Source organism: Trichechus manatus, unplaced genomic scaffold (assembly GCF_000243295.1).
Source record: "Trichechus manatus latirostris isolate Lorelei unplaced genomic scaffold, TriManLat1.0 scaffold00033, whole genome shotgun sequence".
Taxonomy (NCBI): domain Eukaryota; kingdom Metazoa; phylum Chordata; class Mammalia; order Sirenia; family Trichechidae; genus Trichechus; species Trichechus manatus.
The window spans coordinates 9,424,458-9,438,468 of NW_004443969.1; the positions used below are offsets into that span (position 1 = coordinate 9,424,458).

The 14,011-nt window shown below is 34.2% G+C and overlaps 1 protein-coding gene across 4 annotated transcripts in view; it reads right to left on the bottom strand.

Moving 5' to 3' along the window:
• Nucleotides 1–14,011, bottom strand: part of ZRANB3 (zinc finger RANBP2-type containing 3) — a 284,417-nt gene that overhangs the window by 108,665 nt on the left and 161,741 nt on the right. For 3 of the 4 annotated variants that reach the window (XM_023730197.1, XM_023730198.1, XM_023730199.1), the window contains 2 exons: nt 10,131–10,302; nt 8,548–8,682 (listed from right to left, as the gene is read on the bottom strand). In XM_023730197.1, coding sequence (XP_023585965.1) covers nt 8,548–8,682; nt 10,131–10,302 — 307 coding nt within the window. Of the gene's footprint in view, nt 1–7,424; nt 8,215–8,547; nt 8,683–10,130; nt 10,303–14,011 lie in introns of those variants that run through there. The other variant, XM_023730200.1, reaches the window with a different exon arrangement.

Below are 14,011 nucleotides of genomic sequence, written 5' to 3' on the forward strand. Positions count from 1 at the left end.
TTACACTTCTGGTGAAGTCTTTTGATGAGCATAAGTGTTTAATTTTTAGAAGATCCCAGTTATCTAGCTTATCTTCTGGAGTTTGTGTGTTGTTGGTTATGGTTTGTATCCTGTTAATGCCGTGTATCAGGGCCTCTAGCGTTGATCCTATTTTTTCTTCTATGAACTTTATACTTTTTGGCTTTATATTTAGGTCTTTGATCCATTTTGAATTAGTTTTTGTATATGGTCTGATGCATGGTTCCTGTTTCATTTTTTTGCAGACAGACAACTACTTTTGCCAGCACCATTTGTTAAAACGACTGTCTGTTCCCCCATATGATGGCCTTTGGGCCCTTGTCGAAGATCAGGTGACCACAGGTGGATGGATTTACATCTAGGTTCTCAATTCTGTTCCATTGGTCAATGTATCTGTCGTTGTACCAGTACCAGGCTATTTTGACTACTGTAGCTGTATAGTAGGTTCTGAGGTCAGATAGTGCGAGTCCTCCTACTTTATTCTTCTCCTTCAACAGTGCTTTACTTATCCGGGGCTTCTTCCCTTTCCATATAAAGTTAATGATTAGTTTTTCCATCTCTCTAAAGAATGCTGTTGGTATTTGGATCAGAATTGCATTGTATTTGTAGATTGCTTTCAGTAGAATTGACATTCACAATATTGAGTCTACCTATCCCTGAGTATGGTATGTTTTTCCATTTATGAAGATCTCTTTTGGTTTTTTGCAGTAGTGTTTTGTAGTTTTATTTGTATAGGTCTTCTACATCCCTGGTTAGATTTATTCCTCAGTATTTTATTTTGGGGGGCTATTTTAAATGGTATTGTTTTCCTGATTTCCTTTTCATTGTTCTCTTTATCGGTGTATAAGAATCCAACTGATTTTTGTATGTTTATCTTGTATCCTGCTACTCTGCTGAATCTTTCTATTAGCTCCAGTAGTTTTCTCATGGAGTCTCTTGGGTTTTCTATGCATAGTATCATATCATCCGCAAACAGGGACAGTTTCATTTCTTCATTGCCAACTTGGATGCCCTTTATTTCTTTTCTTGCCTTATTCCTCTAGCTAGGACTTCCAGCACAATGTTAAATAGGAGTGGTGATAAATGACATCCTTGTCTTACAAAACATGATTCTTGCCACATAACCATATACCTGTTGCTGTCAAGTGGATTCTGACTCATAGCGACCTTACAGAACAGAGTAGAACTGCCCTGTGAGGTTTCCAAGGAGCAGCTGGTAGATCTGAACTGCTGACCTTTTGGCGAGCAGCTGAGCTCTTAACCACTGTGCGAATAGGGCTCCTCTTGCCACATCAAAAAAACCCAAACCCATTGCCATCTAGTCGATTCTAACTCATAGTGACCCTATAAGACAAGAGTAGAACTGCCCCATAAGGTTTCCAGGGACTGGCTGGTGGATTCGAACTGCTGACCTTTTGGTAGGCAGCCGATCTCTTAACCGCTGTGCCACCAGGGCTCTAGGTACTAAATAAACTTCTGCTGAATTAGTCAAGAAAACACTTAGCCAAAGAAAGGACACCAAAGAAAGTCAGTTGATCATGGTGGCAAAGCAATGGTTGTTCAATACTAGCATATATTCAAAATAGTAAACAATTTATAATCTGTAGTATTTCAAAGGTTCATTTAAAAACTGGTTTTGGAGAACTCTGAAACACATTTTTTCCCATAAAAACAATGTTAAATATAGTTATTAATTACCTCCCCCAAAGTCTATTTAATCTATAATATAGGTAAATTGTATTATTTACAGTTACTATAGACTCTAACTACTGGATACCAATAATATTTTTCAGGAAAATGAATTAAGAATTCTAATTCAGTAGTGCTATGAACTAACTGGAGCCCTGGTGGCACAGTGGTAAAGAGCTCGGCTGCTAACCAAAAGGTCAGCAGTTCAAATTCACCAGCCAGTCCTTGGAAACTCTATGGGGCAGTTCTACTCTATTTCTGGCTGCAGCTCAGGGGAAAAAAACAAAAAACAAAAAACACAGTTCCAATTTACGCAGTGGTTGAGGGCAGAGGTTCTAGCAGGGAAGGAATGAAAAATGACTAGAGTCTAGAGACCTGGGGTGGAAGGAACTGGCCTTCTGCTGACATTAATCTTCGGGATAACTGACTTCATATCCTTTCTTTTCCTTCAAGGACCCTAGGAATTAGAAGCCAACTTCCCATTGACTATCAACACCTCTGGCTTCTAACTATGGTTTTGCACTACAGAGAGAAAATTACCTAAAAGATTCTCATATAAATTCTTTTCCCCTAAGCAAGCATTCTGAACTCAGTATTAAATACAAAGAAAGCTAAGCAAGCAGGCAAACAAACAAACAAAAAAGATAGTTATTAACTCTAGGAAAAACAACAGTTGTCAAAGAACGGAAATATAATTACAGCTCAACTCTGAAATGTTTAACATAATCATTATACTGTAAACAATGAAGACTGATCAAACCAAAATTATCAAACCAAAAATTATAATATGGGAAAATGGAGCAGGGAATATACTTTGAGTATTTTCTTCCAATATGTGCCCGACATTTTTAAGTTTTAAAGTTTTGTGTCCCATTTTTTTCTTTCCTTTAAAGTTTGTGTTTTTTTGTATCCTATCTAAAAAAAACCTCCCTACCCAATCAAAACCAAAAACCAAACCAGTTGCTGTTCAGTCAATTTTGACCCATGGCGACCTTATGTATTACACATTAGAACTGCTGCATAGGGTCTTCAAGGCTACATAAACCATTTGTGCCATCCAGGGCTTCCCTACCAAAAGGTTGTGAACATTTTCATGTATGTATTCTACCAGAAGTTTTATAATTTTAGCTTTTATATTTTAGTCTATGATCCACTTCAAGTTAATTTTTCTGTATGGTGTGAAATGATGGTTAAGGTTCATTTTTTTTTCTTATGGATATTCAATTGTCCTAGTATCATTTGTTGAAAAGACTATCATTTTCCCATTGAGTTATCTTATCCCTTATCATGGATTGAATTGTGTCCCCCAAAAATATCTGTCAGCTTGGCTGGGTCATGATCCCCTGTATTGTATGATTGTGTAATCTGATGTGATTTCCTTATGTGTTGTAAATTCAATTACTATGATCTAATAAGATAGATTAGCGACTGTTATACTGATGAGGCATACAAGATTGGATAGTGTCTTAAGCCAAACTCTTTTGAGATATAAAAGAGAGAAGAGAGCAGAGACATTTGGGAACCTCATACCACCAAGAAAGCAGTGCCGGGAGCAGAGTGCATCCTTTGGACCTGAGGTTCTGGCGCTGAAATGCTCCTAGACCAAACGAAGACTGACGCATCACAAGGACCTTCCTCCAGAGCCGATGGAGAAAAAAGCCTTCTCCTGGATCTGACGCTGAATTTGGACTTGTAGCCTACTGGACTGTGAGAGAATAAACTTCTCTTCACTAAAGCCATCCACTTGCGGTATTTCTGTTATAGCAGCACTACATGACTAAGATATCCCCTCTCCAAAGATAAATTGATAATGTATGTGAGGGTCTATTTCTGGACTCTCTTTTCTGGTTCTTTAATGTAAATGTCTATCCTCATGCCTATACCACAAAGTCTTGATTACTGTAACTTTATTTAACAGTAAATACTGTTACTTTATAGTAAGTATTTATATCATGTAGTATGAGTCTTCCAACTTTGTTCAAAATTGTTTTGGCTACAGTAAGTCCTTTTCATTTTCACACAAATTTTACATATAGCTTATCAATTTGTAAAAAAAAAAAAAAAAACTATAGAGAATTATTAGCATTACATTGAATATATAATTTTCAGAGTACTGACATATACTGAATTTCATGACCCATGAATGTGGTCTATCTTATCATTTATTTAAGCTTGCCTTACTTTCTCTGAACAATGTTTCATGTGTTTCAGCACATATATTTTGGTGAATTTATCCCAAAGTAGTTCATGTTTTTTGACGCTATTGTAAATTGTATTTTTTAACCTTCAATTTCCAATTTTTCACTGCTAATATAAAGAATACAAATGATTTTTGTATACTGAACATGAATCCTGTGACCTTGATAAATTCATATATTGGTTCTCGTAGCTTTCTTGAAGTTTTCTTGGGTTTTCTATGTAGACAAGCATGTTGTCCGTGAGTACAGACAATTTACTTCTTCCTTTTCAATCTGTATGCCTTTATTTAATAATCCAGGATTGTTACACAACTTAAACATCCAGAATAACGTTGAATAAAAGTGGTGACAGTAGACATACTTGTTTTAGTCCCAATCTTATAGGAATATTATTCAATCTTTCATCATTAAGTATGATGTCAGTCATAAGTTTTAATACAGATGCCTTTTATTGGATGAGGAAGTTCCTTTCCAGTCCTAGTTTACTGAGAGTTTTTTTTAATCATGAGTGAATGCTGAATTTTGTCAAATGCTTTTATTGGGATAATCAGGTGGTTTTCCTTTTTTATCTTGTTAACATGATGTACTATAAACCCAAACCCATTGCCATTGAGTCAATTCTGGCTCATAGTGACCTTACCGGATACAGTAGAAATGTCCCATAGGGTTTCCAAGGGGCGCCTGGTGGATTGGAACTGCCGATCTTTTGGTTAGCAGCCATAGCTGTTAACCACTGCACCACCAGGACTCCTAGTGATTGATTAATCCATTGTTAAACCAACCTTGTATCCCTAGTATAAATACTTAAAAAAAAAAATTTGTGGTTTAAATTTGCTAATGTTTTGTTTAATTTTTTCTCATTCATGAGGGATGCTGATCTGTAGTTTTCTCATGATATCTTTGTCTGGGATTGGTATGTGGATAATACTGGCTTAATAATCTGGCTGGTAGGTATTTCTTACTCCTCTGTTTTCTGAAAGAAGTTTGTGTAAATATTGATATTATTTCTATATTAAACGTTTGATGGAATTTACCAGTGAAACCATCTGAGCCTGGAGTTTTCATTGAAGAATGATTTTAAATTATGCATTACATTTATTTAGTTGATATAAGCCTATTTAGTTTTTTAATTTCTTCTTAAGTCAGCTGTGATATCTGTGGAATTTGTCCATTTTACCTAAGTTTTGCTGGCTTTTTTGGATGTAAAGTTGTTTATAATGTTCCCTTAATATCCTCTTATTGTCTATGGGGTCTGCAGTGATGTCCCCTAAAAATAAAAAAAATGAGTACTAATTTCATATTCTAGAAATGAAAAATTGGAAATTGATACTTAAAATATACTACTTACACAGGCATAAAATGACATGGACTAGTCAGGAATAAATATAACAAAATGTAGGCAAGAAAACTAGAAAACATTGCAGACAGAAATTAAAGAATTAATAATGGAGAGAGAGAACTCTTTTCATAGATGAAAAGGTAATATTATTAAGAAGTCCATTTTTCTAAATTCATCTATAAATTCAACATGATTCCAATAAAAATTTCACATACTTGACAAAATGATTCTAAAATTTACAAAGGAAAGCAAAGAACCTACAATAGAAAAATTAATTTTTAAAAAGAATAAATTAGGAGGTGAACACTATGTGATTTCAAGACTTAGAAGGCTAAGTAATCAAGCCGCTGTGGTATTATATAAGGTTAGACTTACAGATCATAAAAAAAGAGTAGGGAGTTCAGAGACAGACCCACACATATATGACCAATTAATTTTTGATGAATATACCAAGGTAATTCAATGAGGAAAAAATAGTTTTTCAACAAAGGGTGCTGGAACAATTCAAGATAAAAAGAAACTCAAAATAAAACCAAACTAAAATAACTGAACCTTTACCCTTAATTCATACCATACAAAAAAATTAGTTCATAAAAAACAAACCAAAACCAAACCATCAAGTCAATTCTGACTCATGATGACCCCAAAATAGCTCATGTTGTTTTGTTAGTTGCTATAGAGTTGGCTCCAACTCATAGCGACCTTATGTATAACAGAATGAAATGTTGTCTGGTTTGCACCATTGAAAAAAAAAAAAATAGCTCGTATACCTACATATAACACTTTTTGAAGAAAACATAGGAGAAAATCTTTGTGACCTTGGATTAGGCAAATATTTCTTAGGACTAAAACAACACAAATCATAAGAAAGAGAGAGAAAAAAAAAAAGATAAACTGGACGATTTCAAAATTAAAACCTTCCATTCTTTGAAAGACAGTGTTGAAAAAAATAAAAATGGAATGGAATACCCAGACCTGAAGGAAATATTTACAAAAGACATATGTTAGAGGACTCGTTTCCAAAATATGTAAAGAGCTCTTACAACACAATATAAAAATAGGCTCAATATGAACAGATACTTCACAAAAGAAAATAAGAAGCACGTGAAAATATGTTCAATGTTACTAGTCATTAGGGAATTGCAAGTTAAAACCATAATGAGATACCAGTATATACATACTAGAATGATTATAATAAAAAAACTCTGACATTAACAAGTGCTGGCAAAGATATGAACAACCAAACTCTCATACATTGCTAGTAGGAATACAAAATGTACAGCCACTTTGAAAAATCATTTGGCAGTTTTTTTAAATAAAGTTAAGCTTACACTTTTCATGACTCAGTAGTCCCATTCCTAGGTATTTATCCAAGGGAAGTGAAAACATATTCTCATACAAAGACATAACTGATTATAGCAGTTTTATTAATAATAGTCTAAACTGAGAATACTCAAATGTTCATTAACTGGTGAAGGATAAAAAATTGTTACACATCCATCCACTGGAATATTCTTCAGCAACAACCTGGATCAATCTCAAAAGCTTTATGATAGGGAAAGAAGCCAGACATAAGGCATCATATTATTTGATTACATTTTTGAAACTTTCCTCAAAATGTAAAACTATAGCAACAGAAAGCAGATCTGTGATTGCCAAGGGCTAGGGATGTCAGGGAGAAAAATGACTGCAAAGGGGCATGGCATGAAGGAACTTTTTGAAGCAATGGAAATTTTCTTTATCTTGATTGTAGTGATAGTTATTGGATTAGATGCATTTGTCAAACCTCATCAAACTATACATTTAACAAAAGGGTACATTTCACTGTATATAAATTATACCTCAATAAACTTCATGTAAAAATTATATTATTACAAAAAAACTCAGAATTGGAAAAGAATGAAGCTCATTAGTATTTACAAGTTCTACCATGCTGGTAAAAACAACAACAATCAATATATGATACATCTACTTGATAGTCACACTGAGATTTAATAACTCTAATACCCTCCAATTTACACTTTCAGATAAATAAAAAGAATGTGAGCACATCTACTTCCATAGGAAACTAGAAATACAGTCATGCATTGTGATATGTTCTATGAAATAAGACGTTATATGAACTGGACTTTATGTGAACATGTCTAAATCGCTAGCAATAAAATTCACTGATTTCCCACCTTTGCGCTGTTTAGTAACATTTTGTTTCACTTCCAAACCAATACTTCTCCTTTGCCTCTTGCTGCTGCAATCACTAGAACTGGTTTTGCTGCGTTTGGGAGCCATGATGTACTTCACAGTAACATTTTCAAAACCAAAAATAAACAGAGAAATAATGCCACAACACTCAAGACACATGTGATACACAATATTGAATGCTGCTGCCTACGAGTCTAAGCATACACTGTTATATGGTAAACTTACTATTTGTAAGTAGAAAAAGTTCACATTAAAATAATGATAGAAAGCACAGTACAGTATACACATAAGCCAATAACACAGGCATTTGTTATGACTATCAAGACATATGTATTATAGGTTATATATGTACTGTACCACTACACACCTGGCAGCACAATTGATTTGTATACAGGAGACACGAGGTACACGTGTTTCGTGCAGGAAGTGGTCACATTTGCTACGTCCAGTTATGTCTGCTACGTCCTATTCTCCGGGGATTTCTGAACTCTACTATAACCTTATGTGACCATGGACGTATATGTGGTCGGACATTGCCTGAATGAACATTATGTAGCGCGTGACTGTATAATATTGTCTGAAAATGCTTGACTTAAATAAAAAATATTATTTGTAGTAATAATGTAGTAAATCCATGGAAAAAGCTGATAACAAAGATGGACATGTGTATTTCTTTTAAATTGATAAATATAAAGCATATTATCCTCCCTCATTAAGGTGTACCCATATATTGGAGCCCTGGTGGCACAGTGGTTAAGAGCTCAGCTGCTAACAAAAAGGTCGGCAGTTCAAATTCACCAGTCGCTCCCTGGAAATCATATGGAGCAGTTCTACTCTGTCCTATCAGGTCACTATGAGTTAGAACTGACTCGACGGCACCTAACGACAACAACAACATATACTGGAAGGGATCGATATACAGACAGGTATAAAGTGTTTGTTATATTATTGTATACTTTGAATACATCTGGCTTTTTCCATAATTAAGAGTTAAAAAATTACATAGCAAAGATATACTGCATTACACAAATAAGCTGCTTAAGTAAAAACATTAAAATGCATTAATATCAAGAAAAAAACACATGATGGCCCAGCAATGAGTACCTTGGCGACAGCAGTTTGTTTAAACATGCGAGTCATCAACCCCATGACTTGAAAAAAGGGGCTACCAGTCTCAGTGGCACCTGAATTTAGAGCTCTCATTAGTCTCTCCCACTCTTCAAAACTGGTATTCAATTCCTATGTGGCAAAAAATAACAAGGTTTAGAAATACAGCACAAAAAACAGAACAATTAATACAATAGTGAATTATGGCCTACTTTTTTTTTTCTTTTCTGTATAGAAAGATATGAAAAGAAAATTCCCAGAGATGCCAACAACATGTTCATTTAAATCATCAATGCAAAGGTAGGCCAGTTACATGTTTATGCTAATTATAGAAACCAATGACAAGCTGTGAGTGAAAACAAAGCCCCCTTCGTTAACATAAATCAAACAATTAGAGCTTCCTCTTAAAGAGAAACACTTTGAAAAGTAGAAATAAAAATTTAAGTACATAAGAAAGAAGAGTGGTGAAAATGTATATGATAGCAATGTATTTTTATAAAAAGACAAGATCTTTAAATATGGATAAAGATTTGGGGAATATTGTTAAAAAATGTAACAATCGTATATTGACTCTTAGTTTTATTTTTCTTTCTAATGATAAAGTAGTAAAGAAAATTAGATCATTCTTATTTTAGAAACAACATATTGCTCAATGTTTTCAAAATGCTTACTCTAAGCTTTCAAGATATAACAATGCAACACTCTTTTTTGACAAGCCATGTCCAGATTTTGAAGAAATTTCAGAGAACATGTAAGCATTGCACTCCCCCCAAATAAATGTAAATTTATTAAATTAGGAAAAACACACTTTTGACTTTCTGATATGATGAATTTCACATCTTATAACATGATCAGAGAGTTTTAAGATTTCTAGAAGAGGGCTATGTCCAAATTATTCTAGGAGACAGCTATTCACACTTAAAAAAAATTCTAGAGCAAGAAACAAAACTTCCCTCGTTAATTTTTGCCTTCCACAATCTATAGAGACTTCAAATTTTTAATACTAAATGTAAAGCTCCTTTGCTGCAATTTCAGTATTCTTCCTATATTCAGCAGAAATATTTTTTAATCACTAGGATACTGTATCTTTTCACACCTTTGATGACTAAAATTAAATTCCTGCTGCCTTCTTGAAATGACTGATAGAAAGTCAATTCACATGCTCTATTAACTAAGCTGATTTTAAGATAGCAGGGCTTTCCTTCTGTGAAATATGGAATATGTACAATCTTTAATATTATATAGGCAGACCCTGTGTTACAAACAAGATCTGTTCCTAATTGTGTCTTTAAGTCGAATTTGTAGGTAAGTCGCAACAGATACATACGGTTCTTATTTAGCCTTACTTCAGTGCAAAAAAGGCTCAAAGCCTTTTCAGTGATTTAAAAGCTGCACTTGCACCAAGTGAAGGTGATTGTGATGAAGAATTTGTTGCAAGCAAGGGGTGGTTCAATCATCTCAAAGAGAGGGCAAATTTACATAATATTAAAGGGCAAGTACAAGTTGAGCTGTCCATAAACCAGACTTTCGTAATCTGGGGACTGCCTGTAAATGACTTTTACTCAAACAAGGGTTCTCACCTTAGCTGCTGCTGCTGGAAGATCAAATGGAATACGCTGCCTGATTTTAGGCGGCAGCTGGGTTAAAACTTCAGTCTTTAATCTTCTAATCATTATGTCACTTAATAGCTGATGAAGTTCATTAAGATTTGATGCCCCTCTACAATCCCACTGAGGTCTTTTACCAAAATATCTGTAAATACAAAGAAAAACATGTAGCAGAGCAGAATGATGGAGTAAGAAAACAATTTATCTGGTATGTACAGGTAGGTAGTCCCCAACTTACGACATGTTCGAGTTACGATGAACCTCACAACCATCTGTTTTTTTGTACGTTTTATCATTAGTAATATGTACAACACACAATGTTGCAGTGTGTAATTTGCTGATGTTATTCATCATTCTCAGATGTTCACTTGCAGATGTTTATATGTATTGTTGCTAACCCCCAAAGACAAATAAAAATTGGATTTATAAAGATACTGATAATAAAAGGCAATAATAATGAAGACAAAACAAAGTATTTGACTTATGTCAGAACCAACTTACAAGGGAGTCATCAGACCAGAACCCCATTTAAGTCAGGGAATTTCTTTAATGATAAAGAGCTATGACACTGTCTTTACTGTTATTTCTGAATGCAGATAAGTTTCAAAAAGTTCAGCCTGAGAGATAGTAATGAATAAGATTACACACCACTCTCAATTATAAAGAATGTTAGTGTCTAAATATATGATTACATTGAGTTCATATAAGGCTGGGATGAACTGAGATTGCTGAATTGCATTAGTTTAGTGTTTCTAAATGGAGGTGCCATTGACATTTTGGGTGGGATCATACATGGCAGTAGGTTTGGCTGACCTAACCCAAAGGCCCTAACTGCATGTACACTAGCCAGTGGTTATAACAACCAAAAATACATCAACCATTTCCAGCACCCTGTAGGTGGTAGTGTTACCCCTAATTGAGTTATCAAGCATGGCAGATTGATCACAAAGTATATCTCTTCTTCCTTTGAAACAACTGGATTGACAGCAAAAATAAATAAAAGAAGACACAATCTGACTAGGAAAGAGAGAATAGAAGAGATGATGTTAGAGGATAAGTGATTTCAATATTTATAGGACAAAATGCAGACAGGTGGTAACTGACTTGACCAAAGAGAGGAAGCTACAACTTAAAATGCTTGCAAAAGGGAATTCATACTTTAGATCCCCTGAGATGATCAGGAGCTAGAAGTACCAAGTACTATGGGAAGGTGTTAAGAGTTGAAATCTAGTAGATCCACTGAAATTAAGAGCCCTGGTGATGCAATGGTTAAGCACTCGGCTGCTAACTGAAAAATTGGTTCAAACCCATCAGCGGCTCCACAGGAGAAAAGTGATCTGCTGCCACAAAGTTTCAGCCTAGGAAGCCCTATGGGGTAGATATATACTCTGTCCTACAGGGTCACTAGGAGTCAGAATCGACTTGACGGCATACAACAACGTCACTGTGACAACCAAAAAACAACTCTACGAAATTCTCAATGACCTTCAAGGGGCCATACTAACCACTATTGAAAATGGCTGTTATACAATATACTTACTCCTCACTTATTGACTATCTCATTATTCAACATTTTGCATTTACAACAATAGTAAAAAATCTACTATCCGACTATTTTGTACATTAATGACCTACATCTGGCAGTAATGAATACCAAGGTGCAAGGGGAGAGTAATCCTGGCTGTGATGGTTAAGGTTACATGTTAACTTGGCTGGGCTATGATTCTCAATGGTTTGGCATATATATAATGATGTAATTTGACAGTTATGTAATGATGTAGTTATCTTCCATTTTGTGATCTGATGTGGTCATCCTCCATTTTTTGCATAATGCTGATTTTTCCATAATGACTTGGTCTTTGGAACCTAACCATGTCAATAAGTAAGGATTAAGTGTAAGTAATAAAGGAAAATTTCTGTTGGGTTGTATTATGATTACTAATGTTAAATAACTATCCATTTCAATGGAATTCTGATGATGTTTTAGCACAAACTGGTGTCAATTTGAGGAACTTGGAATTTGCTAACCATTTTTTTTTTTTTTTTAGTTTAATATATTTTGATAGCAACTTTACAGGAACAGCACAAAATTCAGATAACATTAAAAACATACACTTGCCTATAGACGCAATTAGAAAAGTATAGTGAATAGATGGAATTTACTGTATGATAAAATGCTACAGATACCATTTAGTTGCTATAAATAAGAAATTTACTTGTTTTTTTTTAAAAAAAAATCCAAACAACAAACTGAAGAGACAATCCTATGAACTGGGAAAAAAAATTTGGGAACCATATATCGGATTAAGGGTTTAATATCAAAATATATACCTACCACTTAACAACAAAAAGACAAACAATTCAATTAAAAAATGGTCATAGAAGCTGAATAGACATTTCACCAAAGAAGATACGCAAATGGCCAATAAGCACATGAAAAGATGCTCAATATCATTAGCTATATTAATAAATCAAAACCACAATGAGATGCCACTTCACCACCACCAGTATGGCTAATATTAGAAAGACAAAAAACAACAAGCGTTGGCAAGGATGTGGATAAATTGGAATCCTCATACATTGCTGGTGGGAGTGTAAAATGGTACAGCATCTGTGGAAAACAGTTGGGCAGTTCCTCAAAAAGTTAAACATAGAATTACCATATGATTCAGTAATTCCATTCCTAGGTATATGTCCAAAAGAATTGAAAGCTCAAACAGACACCTGTACACCAATGTTCATTGCAGCATTATTCATAATAGCCAAAAGGTGGAAACTACCTAAATGTCCATCAACAGATGAATGGATAAACAAAATGTGGTATATCCATATAAGGAAACATTAGTAATAAAGAGGAATGAAGTCCTGATATATGCTACGATATGGATGAACCTTGAGAACATTATGTTGAGTGAAGTAAGTCAATTACAAAAGGACAAATATTGTATATTACCTCACTCACATGAAATAACTAGAATAGGCAAATCCACATAGGAATCAAAGATTATTAGTGGTTTCCAGGGGAAGGAGGGAGAGGGAAAAGGAGAGTCATTGCTTAGGAAGCACTGAGTTTCTGTTTATGGTGATGGAAGATCTGGCAATGAATACTGGTGATGGTTGCAAAGCATATTAATGTAACTGGCATCACCAAATTGTACATGTGAAAAATGTTGGCAAATGTTGTTTCATACACACATACACACACACAAATAAATACACATACACACAACAATAAAACAGAAAAAAATCCAAATTCTAACACTGTTCATAAAAATTTAACAGATTTATAATTGTTATAAAATTGAATTGCTGAACCTTGTTCACTAAACATTGTAACTTCCTTTAATGATGTATATCCCCAAATGTACATTAAAAGTTCACACACTAAAAAGAAATGGAAAAATATTTGCCAATACCTGATTCTATCACCCATTTTTCTATTTACAATTATATATTCAGGCTCATTTGATAGACAAGTTTGTAAGTGCAATGGTAGGGAGCAGAGAGTAAAGTGCGGAGATGAAATAGAGGTATAAATGAATAGGAAAAAAGAAGTATTTCTTAAAGGCAAAGCAGATGCAATATGGTTTAGGGTGGAGTGAAAACATAAAGGACACTTAATTTTTAACAACTTAAAATTAACAACAAAAAAATTAGTAAATGTCTCTAAAGAAGTTAGGAAACATGAAGCTTGAAAACTTCTTTTGGAATTTAAATAGCCATTTTCTTATTCAGATGGACAAAGTAGCTAAAAGTTTAATTCTTGTTTTCTAAGCAAAAGAATATATACAAATAAACTTTTTTTTAATCCCATTTCTAATGGCATATAATCAAAAACAAACATTTTCCAATAG